This window comes from Larus michahellis, chromosome Z (genome assembly GCF_964199755.1).
Source record: "Larus michahellis chromosome Z, bLarMic1.1, whole genome shotgun sequence".
Taxonomy (NCBI): Eukaryota; Metazoa; Chordata; class Aves; order Charadriiformes; family Laridae; genus Larus; species Larus michahellis.
In genome coordinates, this window is record NC_133930.1 from 86,237,108 (window position 1) to 86,255,034 (window position 17,927).

At 39.7% G+C, this 17,927-nt stretch overlaps 1 protein-coding gene across 4 annotated transcripts in view; it reads right to left on the minus strand.

Annotated features, from left to right (window-relative positions):
- The window catches only part of MCTP1 (multiple C2 and transmembrane domain containing 1), a 286,934-nt gene that overhangs the window by 136,730 nt on the left and 132,277 nt on the right, over positions 1-17,927 (minus strand). For 3 of the 4 annotated variants that reach the window (XM_074569628.1, XM_074569629.1, XM_074569630.1), the window contains exons 5-6: positions 17,607-17,715; positions 10,828-10,866 (exon numbers count right to left, since the gene is read on the minus strand). In XM_074569628.1, the coding sequence (XP_074425729.1) occupies positions 10,828-10,866; positions 17,607-17,715 (148 nt within the window). The remainder of the gene's footprint in view (positions 1-10,827; positions 10,867-17,606; positions 17,716-17,927) is intronic. The other variant, XM_074569626.1, reaches the window with a different exon arrangement.

The window sequence follows — 17,927 nt, forward strand, 5'->3', positions numbered from 1 at the left end:
TTCCTTCCAGTCAAAGTTATCCCTCTCCTCAGAAGTTACAGATACTGACATATTCTCCAATTTCATGATTCATATGATTCATATAGTCTTTCTTAAGTACAATAAATAAATATGAATATTTAGATTTCAAGTCAAATTTGACAACAAGCTAACAGTTGAAAAAAGTGGGAAAATAAGACTGGTTTCACATTTTAGAGTTCTTCCCCTCATGAAAAAAGAAAAAAAAGAAAAAAGAAAAAAAAAATGAAAAAAAAGAAAAAAGAAAAAAAGAAAAAAGAAAAAAGAAAAAAGAAAAAAAAAGAAAAAAAAGAAAAAAGAAAAAAGAAAAAAGAAAAAAGAAAAAAAGAAAAAAAGAAAAAAGAAAAAAAGAAAAAAGAAAAAAGAAAGAAAAAAAGAAAAAAAGAAAAAAAGAAAAAAAGAAAAAATGAAGTTGCAGCCTGTGCATACTATGAAGCTTTCTCTCTCTTTTCCAAAAGAAAATTAAAATTAGGCTTCTGAAAAGGAATATTTCACATCAAAGCTGCCTGCAAAAGAAAACTTCATATCCTTTCATATTCATACACTGCTTTAATGCTTCTACTATAAACAGTAAGGAAACCTAACGTTTTCTTACATAGCAAAATTAGACTTTATTTGTGTTCCACCTATTCTGTCTAAATGCGGGTAGCGGAAGGGCTGGGGATGCCAACAGCATAAAATCTGACACAGAAACAGAACTGTGTCCTCTATTCAACAGGATTAGTATAGTTGGCCAAACACGATGGCAGAGCTGAAAGACGGTCTTACAGCATGGCCTAATATTCTGTCTACGGTCCCATATTACTGGGTAACGTTATGGCGTGGGAAACCCATAGCCAGAACCGGGCACTGTTCCCACGTTCATCAAGACCATGCTCTTGATGAGTGCATTAATTGCCACAACTTTGTTGTTACTTTCTTCAAAAGAAGAGAAGCCTAAGTAAGTACTTCTGAAAATGCCCTAAGTAATTATCTTTGGCTAAGTAATTATCTTTGGAGGGGGGGATTCTGCCCCTCTGCTCCGCTCTGTGAGACCCCCCTGCAGCGCTGCCTCCAGCGCTGGGGCACCAACAGCAGAAGGACACGGAGCTGTTGGAGCGGGGCCAGAGGAGGCCCCGGAGATGCTGGGAGGGCTGGAGCCCCTCTGCTGTGGGGACAGGCTGAGAGAGCGGGGGGGGTTCAGCCTGGAGAAAAGAAGGCTCCGAGGAGACCTTCCAGCCCCTTCCAGTCCCTCAAGGGGCTCCAGGAAAGCTGGGGAGGGACTCGGGATCAGGGAGGGGAGCCACGGGACAAGCGGGAACGGTTTTACGCTGAAAGGGGGAGATTTAGATGACATATTGGGAAGAAATTCTTTGGTGTGAGGGTGGTGAGCCCCTGGCCCAGGTTGCCCAGAGAAGCTGTGGCTGCCCCATCCCTGGAGGGGTTCAAGGCCAGGTTGGACGGGGCTTGGAGCAACCTGGGCTGGTGGGAGGTGTCCCTGCCCAGGGCCAGGGGTGGCACTGGGTGGGCTTTAAAGTCCCTTCCAACCCAAACCATTCTATGATCTCCCAGGCTGTCTTGTAATTTTCTGATTTTCTTTCATTGATCTCAGACTTCAGCTCTGAAAACTTGCAGAGTTACGTGTAGCATCTCTAGCAATGCGTGCCTGTTCCTATTTGCAACTCTAATATTAATCTGGGGCTGATACAAATGCAGTCATACACAAAAAGGGATATACAAGGGACTGCCATATGCATTGACAATGCTTTTCCCCTGTTGGAAACTACACAAAGTGTAACACCTTGCAGAAGCCACCAACATGTAGACACTGAGTTACAAAAATGCCTTTGATGGGATCATGATGAATCCTTTTTAATGTGACTAAACAAGCTTTATAAATGGACTACTACTGATAATTACTGCAATATGAAAGAACATTTACCTTATATCAACTATATTTTTCATTTTAGTATTATTTTAATTCTGGGTAAAGCTAATCAAAATTTCTGTAGGTGCAAAATTTACATGGCCCTACACCCCATCTGTTTTCAGCGTGACTGCCCTGTTAAAGCCGGTTTAGGATATCTGCTCTAATGGCTCAATATTATCAGGGTTGCAGCAATCTTGTGGTGACACTACAATATCTGTAGTGAGAGCTGATAGTTTTGCAGCATTTCACGCATTTTTGTGGTGAAAATTGTGCATTCTACTGAAATGCACCTGCTGGAGGCAGCTCACGTGCAGTGTGATGAAGGCTGGGACTCCATTAAGCACTGACTATATCCTGAATTTTCTGGAAAGGGGTGGAAATATTTATACAAGACAACGGTGTGCTGTCAGTTGTCAGAGAGGCTGTGTCAGCACAACCCAAACCTTCACCCTTGTCTTCCTCCCACGAACCCCTCTTGGAAACCGTGGCTGCAACGTGTGAAAGTCAAGGGGTCTGCTGGTGATCCTGTCATTGCCCGGGATGACCAGTGTCACCACGGGGCTGGCACCGACACGAACATGACACAGAGAAGGACAGTGGCCACTGAGACTCGATGGAAACTCCCTCTGCTCTCAGAATTCCGAGCACGAACCCAGAGAAGCCACACCAAAATGCTACTCTGCTTTTCTGATTGTTAACCATATCGGCTCTTATTGCTCACATGCAAGTGATGCAAATATAAACCTCACCAAATATTTGCATAATTTTTATAACCAGATGTCTAACAGACAGGTGTATCTATTCTGACGTTTTTTACTTCTGTTCCATTATTTAGTAGCTTTCCATCAAGCGCTATTTACAGCTGATAAACTGACATATGGAACCCATGGCTTACAAAAGCAAGTATTTTCTCAATCTTAAAAGATTCTTCTTAAAAACCAAAACCTAATAATTATACCTTCTTTTCTGAAATTCCACAGAGTTTTGGTTGAAAGATTCTGGTTGAAAGACTCAACGGTCTGCAAATTCCTTCAATTAAGGAGTATTATACAACTCCATGCTCCTCCTTGTCTTTGCAATCTTAGGCCATGACTTCCTATTTGCAATTTCGTTCTCTACCGAAGAGGCATCTCATTCCAGTAGAAAAGCACTTGTTTCAGTTTTAAAATAGTAAAAACCACTTCATAAGGCTTTTGATATTAGGAAAAGGTAAATCAGGAGTCCCATAAGCTAAATATTTTGAGTTGGGCACAAAAGCACGAGTTAATAAGGCCATAGGTTTTCGCACTTCAGTTTGTGCCAGATAAGTAAAATAAATTTAAAAAACAGTCGTCAGCAGTTAGGAACTGAAAGCCTTACATTTTGTAATTCATTTCTGTTTAAAATATTCATAAATTGTATTTTTCCTTTTAAAAGTATATGCAAAAATTTCTAAAGCTGAATTAAAGCAAAAATAGTTATCCAAATGCAAATTCAAAAAACATTTTAATTTGCTTGCTTTAGGGAGTGAATACACTCTTTTATCATTGATTGTAATTATTCAGAAGTAGCTTCTCAGTTATAACTTTGGGATGATAATGTATTTTTATTTTTACTTTATACATAATGTGTTGCAACTCAGACTAATTTATCTTAATTTCTGGGAAGAAGGTACCCTTCGTTCCAATTGATCAACGTCAGACTGAAACAGCTCATCCCATATTAATAGTACAAATTAAGAGTATTATTACATTTTAGTGCATTCTAGTATTCCCGTTTCTAAACTTACCATTGACAATACGAAACAGAAGAGAAGGTGTAAGAGAAGAGAAGGTGACATCTTATCTTTTCCTGCAGATTTTATTGGAATACTGTGCCTTGACAGGGCATAGCGGATAAATATTTTCCCCTACTATGTTTGGCTAAAGATGCCAAGCCACTTGTTCCTCTGTTTATCCTTAAATTAAAGCACTCAAAAGGTTTTTTTCTGGTGTTTTCTTAATGTGCCATTAATGTAGCAAGTTTAATGCGGGGTCTGATCATGTTTGAACTCAATTTAATGGCAATTCTCCCACCGAGGTGAAAGGGGCAAGAGTAGAAGACCCTTATTCAGATAAAAATAATTTTCAGTGAAATGACCATTTCTGACAGAGCTCACTCTCAGCATGCTTTGGATAAAAGGTACTGTCTCTATTAAAATACCTTTGCTTAAACAGTTATGGCTCCACAGTAAAACATGATCTAATCTTATTTCTTCATATGCAAACTGTGAACAGAGACAGTGAGTATATTAATTAGATCTCGATGAGTGTAGGGTTTGTTGAAATAAACTATTTATAGGGGATAGCACCTCACTCACCCTCTAGCTGAGCCAATCAAAAATTTTCAGGATAAACAAGCTGCCATCAGGAAGTGCTGTTCAGACAAAATCAAGCCTTGATGTGAGAATATGACAATTTCATCAGAACTTTGAACAAAAACAAGGAATACAAACAACCTCCTCAGGCAGTATTATGGCTTTTGGTTACCTATCCTCTCTATGACTATCTACAGGACCACTAACTCATCAGTACAAGTCTAGTGAACACAGGAGACACCAGGGTTCCCACCCAAGTTCCCAGCCAGAGAGGACAACTGTTGCCAATGAGGCAAAAATTACACCAACATCTTCTTATCTTCCGTTTGGAAGACCCCAATTAACACTGAGACAGAGCTTGGTCAATCCTGTCCAAGACTCCTGTCTTGCAAAGTAAGCAAAAAGAGACGATATGTTGACAGTAGAACAAACCAACCTTCCTTTCCAAATGGCTTCCATCCTGAAAGCTTAGGAAAAGAAGACTCAGGTGCTGCACTTTCCTCCCAACTATTAAGTAAAAATGGGTATTTTTCTTACTTGTGTAGCACACTCTATGTGTCCTATGTAAACTACCAGAACTTCTCCGCAGGTATCAGACCTTGGTGCTCTCCTCTTAGGTGGTGTACTTTGTGGAATACAAACACAATGGAGCTTATGAAGCTTCTCAGATGAAAGCAAAATACATTTATCAGTCTCATTTCTTCTCTCTGGGAATGGCTACTAAACCCACATTGTGCCAAGTTCCTCTGTGTTACAGTAGAAGTGTGGAGACTTATCAATCAAGTATCTGTAACGGCTAACGCAGTCCTTACAAAGAGGTTCCTCCATGGTCTACACCATCAGCGAGTGAACATCCAGCAATGGTTGTTAGCAAACCAGCCTGACCACACAGCTCCACTTGACCTCGAACTGGGCCTGGCTGGGATGGAGGTCCCTTTGCATTTGTGGCGAAACCAGCGTCGCTAACCCAGGAACGGTCTGGGTCTTGCCGATCTGTGCTTGTGTGACACCAAGGCTTTGTGCTGGCTGGGGTCAACCCGCCACAGGCTTGTTAGTTTCTCCTGTCTTCTCACTAGTCGTTCTGGCCTAGTTTCTGCTCACAGTAAAACTTCATTCCAGATACCACTGTTTTGTTTCCTCTACACACTCCGAACTGTTTTTGAGCACCCCAAAACTTTCCTCTGAATTAAGTATATATACACACGCGTATATATTTCAAAGGATTTTTTATTTTTCAGACTCACTCTAAATTGTGTATATAAATTGTGCCGAAATCACTGTGATAAAACATATCCATCTGTGTTGTGGGAAGAGATGAGCTTAATTTGCACCATGGGAGACACTGTGAGACACTAGGGGAAAAAACAGCCTTTAGTGGAAATGATAGTTAAGCACTGGAACCGACTCTCTGGGGAGGCTGCAGAATATCCATCACTGCGGATTTTTAAGGACTGTTTAAACAAACACCTGTCAAACGTACTTTAGCTGTCATTGTTCCCACTTTAGGGAAGGAAGACAACTTTTCAGGCTGTTATTCCTGTTTTCTGTCTTTTTCGCACCTACCCTGCACACAGTTAAGATTTTTAAATACCCAGGACACTTGAAATCTGGGAATTGCAGTTCTGTCTGTCCACCAATACCTCATGTGCCACCAGCCTTGCCTTCCAGAGACGTTCCCGTTACCTTCCCAAGTTCCTTGTCTCGCATTGTTTTGCCTCTGTCTCTGCCACCCAGCTCAGCGAGGACAAAGCTTTGAGAGCAAGCTCTGTGTGAATCACCCCGTGAGCAGAGAGCACCACCCGGGTCCCTCACCCTGTCCTGAATTAAACTCCAGTTTTGCAGCAACAGAAGGAACGGGTGATTTTTCATAAAATAATTGACTGGTATTCTCATATTCTTCACAGAAAAGTCTGCCTGCCCTACATAAAATTAAATGCTCCTTGAGAGAGAGCATCCAACGAAGGGCTTCTGCGTAAGTCAATGCAAACAACTAATTGTCGAGGGCAGGCAGAATTACTTGACAACTCTAAAAAAACACAAGCTATGTTTCTCTGAAAACTAATATTAACTCTTCTGGGGGAGTACCACCTGCAAAGAGAACCCTTACTAGAAGGAAGCAACAACCATAAAATACCTGACATTTTGTAAGAAAATAACTTTTCTTTTTTTAAAAAAAATATTCAGGCTCGTCACCTTTCCCATTTCCAGCATAATCTATGGAAATTTTTGATTTTGGCTGGAAAAGACACATGTCTATATGTATGTTATACATACATATAAATCCGTGATGAATTATAATTACAGCTTCACTGGCCCCCAGTTTAGTATTCCTGCTTTTGACCTTAAAGCACTTCACATTAAAAAGTGCTAGAAGCAGTAAGATTTTATCCTTTAAAAGTGTTGGCAGTAAAGGCACAGCAAAAATAATGAAATTTCATCATTAGAAACTAAGAGAAGAACGAGGAGGAAGTACTTCATTAAAGAGAACACCATTTTCTACATGAGAAAGAATAGTTCATCTAAACAGTCTCTTCTTTCCTCTGTCATGAGCTTTAGACTTAATAATTGTTAAGAAAATGTTAAGCTTTTGTTTTTTACCATTATTTTTGACAGCACTGCACTGAACAATACAGAAATGATGAGGAGAGAGAGCAATACGTGCAATTCTAACTCAATTTTATGCTGCCAACATTTTAATAGGCTCTCTTCCCATAGCCTTTCCTCAGCTATTGATTAAGCCCCCGTGCTGCGGAGAATCAGCAAAAAAGAAGTCAGAGACGATTTTTTCTTGTTCTCATAACCAGAGGAAAGAGGAGAAAACAACTCTTCCCAACTCGCCTGCGCGGGCTGGTGCTGGAAGTAGCAATGCTTCACCTCTCATCACACGGATGGCTCGCACCGCAAGGATCCTGTCTTGGAAACCACTCCAGCAATTCGCACTGTTCACCTCACTGTCGGGAGCGGCGTTGGCTGTCAGTAATAAATGACCTCTCTTGCAAGCTTGGGCTTTTCCGTGCTCCTTTTGTACCTGGATCGCAACAAATGTTTTACCGAACTAGATCTGGTATCCAGACAGTTTAGAAAGCAAAAGAGAAGCAGGAATTTTGTCTCCTTCAGCCCAAAGGAGAAGAGTCATCAGGAACATCTGCGCCTTCAGAGTTAATGCCAAAAGGAAAATCTGCCTGAAGGGGGAAAACAGCGGTGGACACGGAGAACCACAAAAGCGGAACCGGTCACATCCATACACAGAGAGGAAAGCCATCTGCACAGGTCAAAAGATTTTCCAATAGCTTTTTAAAAAGAAAAAACAAGCTAAAAAAATCCTGTATTTGGTTTACAAGAATGACTGGCTATTCAGATCCTGCCAGCGCTGTCTTTTTGCTGTAGCTCTTGTCTGCTAACCCACAAGAACATCCAATGAAGTGAAATCTAAACCACAGGAACTGAGACACAGACACACTGAGGTTATAGAGCAAATGCCCGGCTCACAAAGAGTTCACGAAACATTGAATACCCCGCTTCCACCTTTCCTGGTGGTGTAATGGTAGAAACGGAGCTGCCTCCCCTCCTAGACCAAGCAGCAAACATCCCACCTGCGAAGCCATCACCACTGGCCGCCAGTTTGCTTTAGTGCCACATCAAACTTGTGGTGGATGAAATAAAACAACTAATTCAAAACTGAGAGTTGTAACTTCACGCAGAAGTTAGTTAGTTTGTTTGTTTTAATAAACAGCTTTGTTTTTTTTTAAATAGCCCACCGGGACACTCCTTTCGCTGAAGACAGGAAGTTTGACTTTATTTTTCACAGAACGTATAAATGTTCTGACTTAAAAATTGTTTCTGTTTCCTTTTTGATAAATTCAGTGAAAGATGAGCACTCCCTCTGACCTAGGCAGCGCAGGGAGTGACCTGTCTCCCATGAATTTTGATCAAGATTATGTCTGGAATAAAGCAAACATGATAGGGAAAAGGAAAAAAAAAAAAGAATTAAAAAAACCAACAAGAAAACCAAACCCCAAAAAACCTAATACTAACAGAAGGAAAAAACCTAACAATAAAATCAAGAGTGGTGTTGCATTTTTGCAACGCCACTAACAAGTGTTTTGAACAGTAGGGTGTTTGAAAACTCTGGTTACAGACAAAATAGATGAAATGCTGCATTGATCTGGGTTTTTCATGAGACCTTAACTTAATCTTCAGGCTGTACAGGGGAAGTATTTGGAGTGGAGACTCAGAATTTGGCCAAAGTAATTTTTTGCAAGCACATGAATACCATAACGCCGCAATGGAGAAGATCAGATACCATTCTTCCCACCGCTACCACACGGGCCCAAGGAACCTCGTGCGTGCAATGGGGTTCACAGCCGCAGCCCCGCCACAGTGGTCTGCGCTGACAGAAATTAACTTCAAGCCACGTCTGTTACAGAAATGGCAGGCTTCAAGTATGTGAATTTTAAAAAGTAAAAGACCCTGTCATAATCTGTAAAATCAAATTCATTTACTAGAAGTGCCATTTTAAAGACTCTAGAGAGCTAAATAAGTAGGTTTAGGAAATTTTATAATGATATCTTTAAAAAATTTCAATATTCTGTTTTTTCTCAGCTCTCAGGAGTGTAAGACAAACACTTCCTGAAGAAGGAGGATCTCAATTAGGGCACTTTCTCTATACCTAATGGCATTATGCACTTATTTCTGGACATTTTTTAAAATCTGCAAATGACATCTTATTTAATATTGATCATCCTGCGCCCCAGAGAACAGCAGCTTTTTTGAAGGAATTCTTTGTAAAGAAAGCATTTTTTTTAATTTGATTTCCTGATAGCAGACCAAAGATCTGTAACTCTGGAATAGCCCCACAACACAAACATGGTTTAGCTGAGATACCTCTGTGTATAAATCACACACACAACAGTGCATGTAAGATGCTGTACACACATAACATCTCCAGGTAAAATTATTACTTCAGCTGAGATAAAGGTAGAAAAACGCAATAATTAAATTCACATGCTCAGTATTTGCCAAATTTTTCCATATGCCCCTTTGCAAAAATGGCAACGACCAAAATGTTATCAAATGAACATAACAAAGGAGAACATGGATAAATAATTCACTTGGAGAGCCCTGAAGAATTCCCAACTATCCTGTTGAGCCATTCACTCAGGATTATGGAAGCTCATGGTTGTGTCAATTTGAAATTTGAAGTATGGGACAGTTCTTGATTATTTTTACCAACCGTCATCCAACCCATTCAGCACACCAGGAGTTAACGCATCACTTGCATGATGCAAACCAGCTGTGTCCTTCACCATCCTCACGGCTCCTCACGCACTCGTCAGAACTTTGAGCACCTTAGGTATTCCAGGAAAAGTCAGAGGAACCATATGAGAATCCAAATACTACACTTCATCACTACACCAACTACCTTTGCTTCATGTATTTCAAAAAGGCAGCAGAGATTGAGAACTGTCCTGTATCACAGAAGTAATCTGTTTGAAAACCCCTGGCATAACCCAAACATTAGGAACCCTGCTCTTTTTTTTCTTTATAAAAAAGCCATGTAAATATTTGTCAGCAAGCGCTATATATAACACTGTTTGTTATTAAAATTCTATTTAAACTTGTGCATCAATACACTAGAAAAGTAAATCGCTTTACAAAAGAAGCGAAATCACCCCATAAAGCTATTTCATTTTTCTCATTTTAACACCTTTACATGATAATATCTCAAAAAACCTCCCAGACCTACCAAACTAGCTCAAGACTTTGAGAAATTTTAATGCTATTTTTAATTATGCAAATAATAATAAGACTTAAAACTCGAAAGCAGCATGGCAGCATTAGCTAAGAGTGGTCAGAAAACTGCTGAGAAACTATATACATTTTCTTTATCCTTTTGGAGACACAGACCAGAAAAAGGTAAAAATGAATTGTACTCTACTACAGCAAAAGTCCCAGCTTCTCCCCAGTGGACAGGAGCATACGCTGCTCCTTTTTATTGACGACACGACCCCTAAGAGGAGAAGAGCCAGGCACTGAATTTGCCTGAAGAGGCGTCTGAAGAGCTGTATGAAGTGGAGACCGAGAATGTGCACGCTCAGCAACCAGGGAAACTTCTCTTTGAGAAGCATCACTCTGAAAACTTCCACACACAAAAACTCTAACCATTGGGGGAGTACCTAATAGGAAAATTAGAGTTACCCTTTGATATGGATTCTCTGTTGACAAATAAGCTTTAAGGAAATTGTTTATACATGAGAAATCAAAGGTTTTAGAAAAAGAATCAGGACACGTTTGCCACTTAGATGAAGTTACTAGATGACTTCACAATAGGCTATAATGCTACAACAAAGCTGAGAGGTGTAACGATTACATCAAAAGCACAACTGTTTCATGATTTTGACTTGATGAAACACAAAACAATGTCATTAAAACACAGCTTGAAGGAGAATAAACCCTGTGCCACAAGTTCCCACTCCTAGATGGCATGTTGGGTAAAACATCATAGTTCTTCTTAAAAAAAAAAAAAAAAAAAAAAAAAGCCATAATACCACATGCTAAAAGTTACCTTACTTGATCTTTTCCAACTCTTCCTCATTAGCATTGTCTGAAAATAAAATAGAGCATTTTAATTACCTTTTCTCTGCAATACAGGAAAGGAGGCCAGCTCTCTCCAACGGGACGACCCACATTTAACCACCACTACAACTGAAGCAGCAACACGTACACTCCAGCGACAACTGCACAAGACTGAAATAAATCCAGACAACTAGCAGCACTGCTGGCACCCAGGCATACTTTTCTGGGTGGTATGAATGTCTCGGTGCCAGAGACAACGCATTATGTGAAATCGTTCAAAAAAAAAAAAAAAGGAAAAAAAAGAAAGAATGAGATAAGCAAATGAAAAAAATGAACATGCTATTACCAATAGTGACTTCAATTTTGACTGATACTTAAATGACAGTTCTTTTAATATTAATGTACTCCAATTTTTTGGGACGCTGCTGTTGAGCTCACAGGTGTAGCCACCTAAGAGAAATCCTGCATAAGGCTCCTTGGACAACATACATCTGCTACAAATTCTTTAAGGTTACCACTGATGATTAGTTTCACAGCAGTAAAAATACCTCTTTTGATTGCTAATTGATAAAAAATAGCTGTTTTGATAATTACGCGCAAGGGGTATAATAACATTCATACCTTGACTTGTAAAAAAACCCCAAACGCAGTATCCCTATCCCATCACCTAAATAATCTGCAAATCCTTGGCACTGCTGGAGACAACGCTCTGAGGCGCCGGGAGGTGAAGTGTCCACAGACACAGATTCTTAATCATTAAATAATAGAGACACACTGGTCAAGACAGATGTGGGCAATCCATCTGTGAACGCCACTGTTGCTTAAAGCAGTTCTGTGCAAACACAGAGAAATTAATTTCTACAATTTAATAACATTTAGCAGCCTGGTGTTGACACTTAGCAAGAATAAATCAAAGGCCATTAATTTCTATTGAAACTTTCTTTATGTCATGAAAAACAAACTTTTTTTTAAACTAACTATTGCAAAAACACTTTCTCAGAGAATGGAAATTAGTTTTGAAATGCAAACATTTTCCTTGCTAAGAAATAAAAATATTACACTGGGAAAAAATGAAAATGGCAGCAAATATGTGGGGTTTATATTTTTGAAATAACCAGAAACTTTTCAAATAGACACAGTTTTTTTGGAGAAGAAAAACAACTAGCTGCTGAGGAAAATGTTTAAGTTGCTACGGACAGTTCAAGCCTAAAGCCTCTGCACTAAGCTAATGATAATGGCTTTGGAAAATAAACATGGGCACTAAATGTTCTGTAAAGCTGGAGAAAGCCATTTAACTTGTTTTTATAGGAGAGGCACGTAAGAATTAAGCAGCGTGAGGCCGGCAGCAGCGGCTGGAGAAGACCTCCTGGTTGACACACCGCAGCCCCGGGCGTCCTCCTCGCTGCTGAATCCCACACAGCTACAAGGCAGAGGGGAAACCTGGCTCCACGGGGCTTCAGACCAGGCTGTGAGCAGGGAGGAGGATACAGCCCCACAGCTGAATTTACTACATATCAAATGTTATTTCAGCTCTGAGGAGTTCACCTGGAGTAGGAGCTACAGAAACGTGTGACCGTGCTTGCTGCGCGCATCAGCATCCTCACCAGCTGTAGCGGGATAAGCTGAAGCCACCAAAACCATCCTTAGGAGCCAGTAACAGAAATATACAGGGCAGGTCACGATGGATGATCTACACGGAACTATTTCTGAAGATATTCCATGCCCTGAGTCCACCTCTGTCCTTCTTTTTTTCCTAAGCTGTTATTATCCCTCTGGCAAATTAAAAAAAATATAATATTGCATTATAAGATTTAGGACAGTGAGCAAACTGGCAGCGCATTAATGTTGTTAATATTTTCCTATGAAGCAAAAAAGTATTAAGCATCACTTGCGATAAATTATTTAAGGAATAAGCAATGCCGTGAGTTTTATTCTCATTAGATAACAACATCCAAGTAGCACTCATGTGTCTCCTTTTCCCCATTTTCTACGCTACTCAGGCCGATGGCAGCGGTGGAACGGTAGTCCCCAGCCTCTGCTGGCCCCAAGCCAACAGCTCTCGTGAAGCTAACAACTCCCTCATTTCCAGTAGCCGAGCATTGCCTGTGAGAGGGAGGTTGGGAAGAAGTGTTTGGAGAAGAGATGGGAGACGTGCAGCTCCCACCGACTCGCGGCCGCCCCGGGAGCTCTCCTGTGGCGGAATCCACGCGCTCAACCCACAAAGAGCCAGAAAAACTGACATGCACTGAGGCACCTGGTATCGCAACACCAAGGAGAATCTGCGGACATCACGAACACACGCTTGAATTGGCATGCAGGCAGCTACAAACGGCACACAGACATGCACAGCACTGCGTGGATCCGAAGGGGAATATTAATAGAACACTGGCTGAATTAGAGAAACGGAACAAACATCACTGGAGCAGGACTAAGGAAAAAAAATCAAGTCATCATCAGTTCTGACTTCTTTTAAAGTGGTCATCAAAGGCAGAAATTAGTGAAAAACACAGAACGAACATCATATAGGTTATTTTTTAAAAAAAGCATTAACTTTTTTCCAGAGCTCACAGGTTTTAACATTTTTATATACACATACTTTCCCCAAACTTATTTATTTCATGTCTTCTTAGTTGACTCTAGTTATCTAAGCTATCTGTGCTCTCAAACAAAAGTGATTAAAAATGCTGCATTAATGTAAAGGACAAGTATTGTTAACAGCACAAAGCAAATGCAAATGAATTGTTGGAACTAGTGCTAGTACAACTTAATTGTGATAGGCCAGAAATAGATCATACTTTTCATGAATACTAAAGACATTCTTGTTTTTATGTCTGTATAAGAATAATTCATTCATCAACTTTGATTCACAAGTTATGACTGTTCAAAAATCAGAACAAATCCAGTTTGCCTTCATTTGTCAAAACTTAAAAGAATAGGTCTTCTAGTCACACACATAGTTTGAATGCAATATTACAAGATTATTACTTTAAAAGTTCATATTTTTATGCCGTTAGAACAAGTACCAGGTTGCAAAAGGCAAAGATATTTACATACAAGGTTTGCTAAAAATTTTGATTTGTTCTCCTGCCCATACTGTTACATTAATATTCAATGATAACCAGAGGCTACTTCTGCATTTGCTTCCAATAAAACACACTACAAAAATCAAACAGTGTGTTCGTGCTTATGAAACTAGCATACTGGATCTCCTTTAATTAAAAACACGTCCAGTATTCTTCTACTTGAAGAACACGAGTGGCAAACTGCCTAAGCGCTGTTTTCACAATCCACCAGGACTCAAGTACTCCCCTCTCCTAGTCTGTAATATAATTTAACATACAGGGACACGAACATATGCATATGTCAATATTCTAAATTGGTATCTGAACCCATAGATGTGATCTGTTTTGATATTAGGAAATGGGACCTTCCAGCTATACACTCTAAAGAACATCTCATCAGTCAGCGCGTGGAGAGTCTGCATTTCAGCAGAATTTCTTCCAGAAAGATAACGAAGAGGACGCTCCCGTGTATACCAAATCTCCCTCTCATCTTGCACACCTCAAGGCTTCAAAAAAGGTAGTCCCACCCACAACAAAATAAACTATTACTCTTTCAAACCAATTTCTTCGTTTTTAAGCCATTCGCAATAATACCCCTCTCACAGACAGGTGGCAATATACAATAAGGCCGCCAATTTTGTACCATTTAATTTCAAACTTCAACCTTATCCTCTGGCACAGGTGCGGGCAGTGTCGATACTTCTTACGCAGTGCGACCGGATGCACCTCCCCGTAACGAACAGCTTCGTTATTCTGGTGTGCCAGTAAGACGCTGGGCTGCCAGACCTGTCCTGCAGCCACCCCAGCGCCTCGCCAAAACGCCCTGCAGTGCCTGCATGTCCGCGCACGACCGCCACGGCGCGCTCGGTCGCTCAGCTCAGGCTGGGGATCCATCGCCTCGGAGAGTCTGACCCCCATCAAACCCTCCCTGATGGACACCTCACAAGCAGCGCGTTGTGTCCCGCGGGCTGGGTCTGGATGATGGCTATAGAGAGGCCCAAAATACCGCACCAGGCACAACGCTGCTTCCACAGCCACAAGGGAGAGCTAATACTTCTTTCGTTAAAGCTGTTCCTTCTTTTATTTCCCCAATGGTCTTAATAAACACTCTAATTTTAAGCATGTGGTATTAAAGTACCCTAAATTTAAGTGCTAGCAGATAATTTCTGAATCCTTCAGCTTAACGATTTAACCATTTTACACCATTTACATGTGAAAACATGTGCAAGCAATTTAGAGTTACCACCTGAACAAATTAAAAGTTATTAAGAAAAGTATTTTTGAAATGTAGGCCATAAAGAGATATCAAATCACCAGGATTTAAGAAAATTTCCAGTTAGAAAAAACATGCACGGGATGTGAAGAGACAGTGTTGCCACGTCTTCTATGCAGCCGTCATTAAAGCGTATTTAAGGGTGCTCACAGATTTTTATCTAAATATTTTAACTGTACTATTTGAATTATTACCTATATAGAGATATCCAAGCAGAAGGAAGGCAGTAATCATTCAAGCAGCACTCCACACAGATGGGGAATGTAGGAGTTGCTTTAATTACTACTTTATACAGTGCACATTTCCAGTGTGGACAAAAATTAGCTTCGACCCTCTAACATAACATTCGAAAATTTATTGATCTCAAGCATATTAAATTCAATAAAAATTATCCTCATTACTACAAGACCTTTTAAAAATAACCAAGGATGACAGTTTAATTGGAGTGATACATTTTGTAATATATCTACACCTTAGAGAGTAAATAAAATTTGATAAATAATTAAATAATTACATGTGGTAACTGAATAAAAGATAATTGCACCTTGAATTATTAAACCCCTAACACATTCATATACAGCAATTCAATATTAATTTTGTAGGTCATCTTTGCTGCATTCAACACAAATTCTCCCATTTTACTGCAACTTTGTTAGAACCTCTCTGAGATCTGTATCTTTGGAAGAGTAGTTTAGAATAATAAATATAAAGCTTCATCTGAAGCTTGGGCATTTTTACAGTGAAGTCCCATGTAACAGTTTGAACGGGAAGAATAGGTCTCTTGAGCTGAATCAAAAGGATTGCTAAATAGAAAGCTAAAAGTGAAAGGTGTAATAGCACAAACCCAGTTCTTCCTCCTATTACAAACAGTCTGTTGGCTATGAAAAAAGTTGCTACCCAGCAAGTCCATGGTGATCCCATTACTTTTGACACTCAGTTGCTCGTTCACCAAGTAAATACCTACATGAAAGAACATGTTGCACTGCAGTGTCTTAATTTCGCTTTCCCACCTATGATTTTCTGGATCACTCTCTGTATTAGAGCCAATAACGTTGCGTGGCACAGTAGCTATCCTACCTGTACGATGAAAAAGGAAACTAATGTGCTCTCCACAGAATGGTTTCCCACATAACAATACAGTATTTCTGTGCCGCATGATTTAGGGTTATGGCAGGATAACGCCAAAGCCACTTGGAAAACAGGGCTATTACCAGCTGACTCAGAAGTGTCGGTCTTACCCAAATACACACCAAAAAAACCACCCCAGAATGAAATACACTTTTCAATTTCAGTGATAAATAATTTTGTGGTGTAAATTAGCATGACAGTATTCTGAGTTGTCTGGACAAATGTATTGCTGTAAGAAAGAAAAATACCCCGCTTAAATAAACTTCCTCCTCATCACTAGCATTTTCCATTCTTTTTTGTCAAGTTCTGACAGAACATCACGAAGAAAATGAACAGATGAGAAACCTATTTTCAAAACTCTACATCTCTGTCATACCAAATACCAAACACCTAGTTCCAATAACTGACTTACTAGGGTATTTAGTAATAGCTAGGAGAAAAGCGGGAAAAGAACAGTATTACCAACATTCCCCTGGTATCCAACAGGATGATGTGTCACACTGCAGCACACAGAAACATACATGCTCTTATGAAAACCATAAAGTTGACCATATCCAAGGAAAACTTCATCAGATTAATATTTTTTCTCTTGGTCTCTCTAAGCCAAAAGAATCTATGTTGTTTTACAACCTCTGAGCAAGACGTCACCTCTTATTTCTGCCATACTTGTAGCACTACTGCTCAAGACAAAAGTCAGCTGACAAAAAGCTCATAAAATACATCCAACTAGAGACAGTTTGTCACAACTAACAGGATCTATAAAACTGGAAGGTATTTTCACTTACAACTAAGCACCTCAGAGAACTAAGACTGATGAAGGAATTAAAATAAACCAAGAAAACCACACAATTTTGTAATGGAAATCTGGTCATGAAATTGAAAAATATTAAATAATAGTTCCTCACTAGATGCCAAAAAGCAGAAAGAATACCTTTCTTCAGGTGTCTTTATTTACAGTGTGGAATAGAATTCAAGCGTTCTTATCTAGAGATGGCAGCACTAGGTCCAAAATTCTTCACCAGTGGTTTACTGATATTTTTCCGTATTAATCATCGTTCGCCTGCACCTGACTTCATCTGAAACTGCTGAACATTGTGTTCCCCCTGGATCCCTCCGTACCATTTCAGGGAGGATCCAATTCAGGCGAAGTACGCCGTACTACACCAGAAACACTGTCCAGAATTATTTTAAGAATCAGAAAAATCAAGTTAATCTCAGAATATGTGGTTTGCTCTTGTTCTTTAAGTCATCCAACCATAAAACAATCACAAGAGTGATGACACGTATTAAAATATTTGAAATTACCACTTCTCGCTGTTCTTCTCTAGGAGTCAACAGAACTGATAACAATATACTTCCCAGATCATGGTCAGGATAGTGAGAATCCTTCAGACTCAAGGTAACATCTGTTTGCCTGGAAGAAAAAAGTATATGCATTTATTTTGATTTCAGGCTCTCAGATAATGAAATTTCTGAATCATGAGAATTAAAGGCATCTGCATTTACATGAATCTACTTGAAAATGGTGTCACAAATTTACCCTATTTCTACTTTTAAGTATAGCAGTCTAAACACTCATAAATAAATACTAAATACTGTTACTCCTTGTTAAGTACTTATATTTAG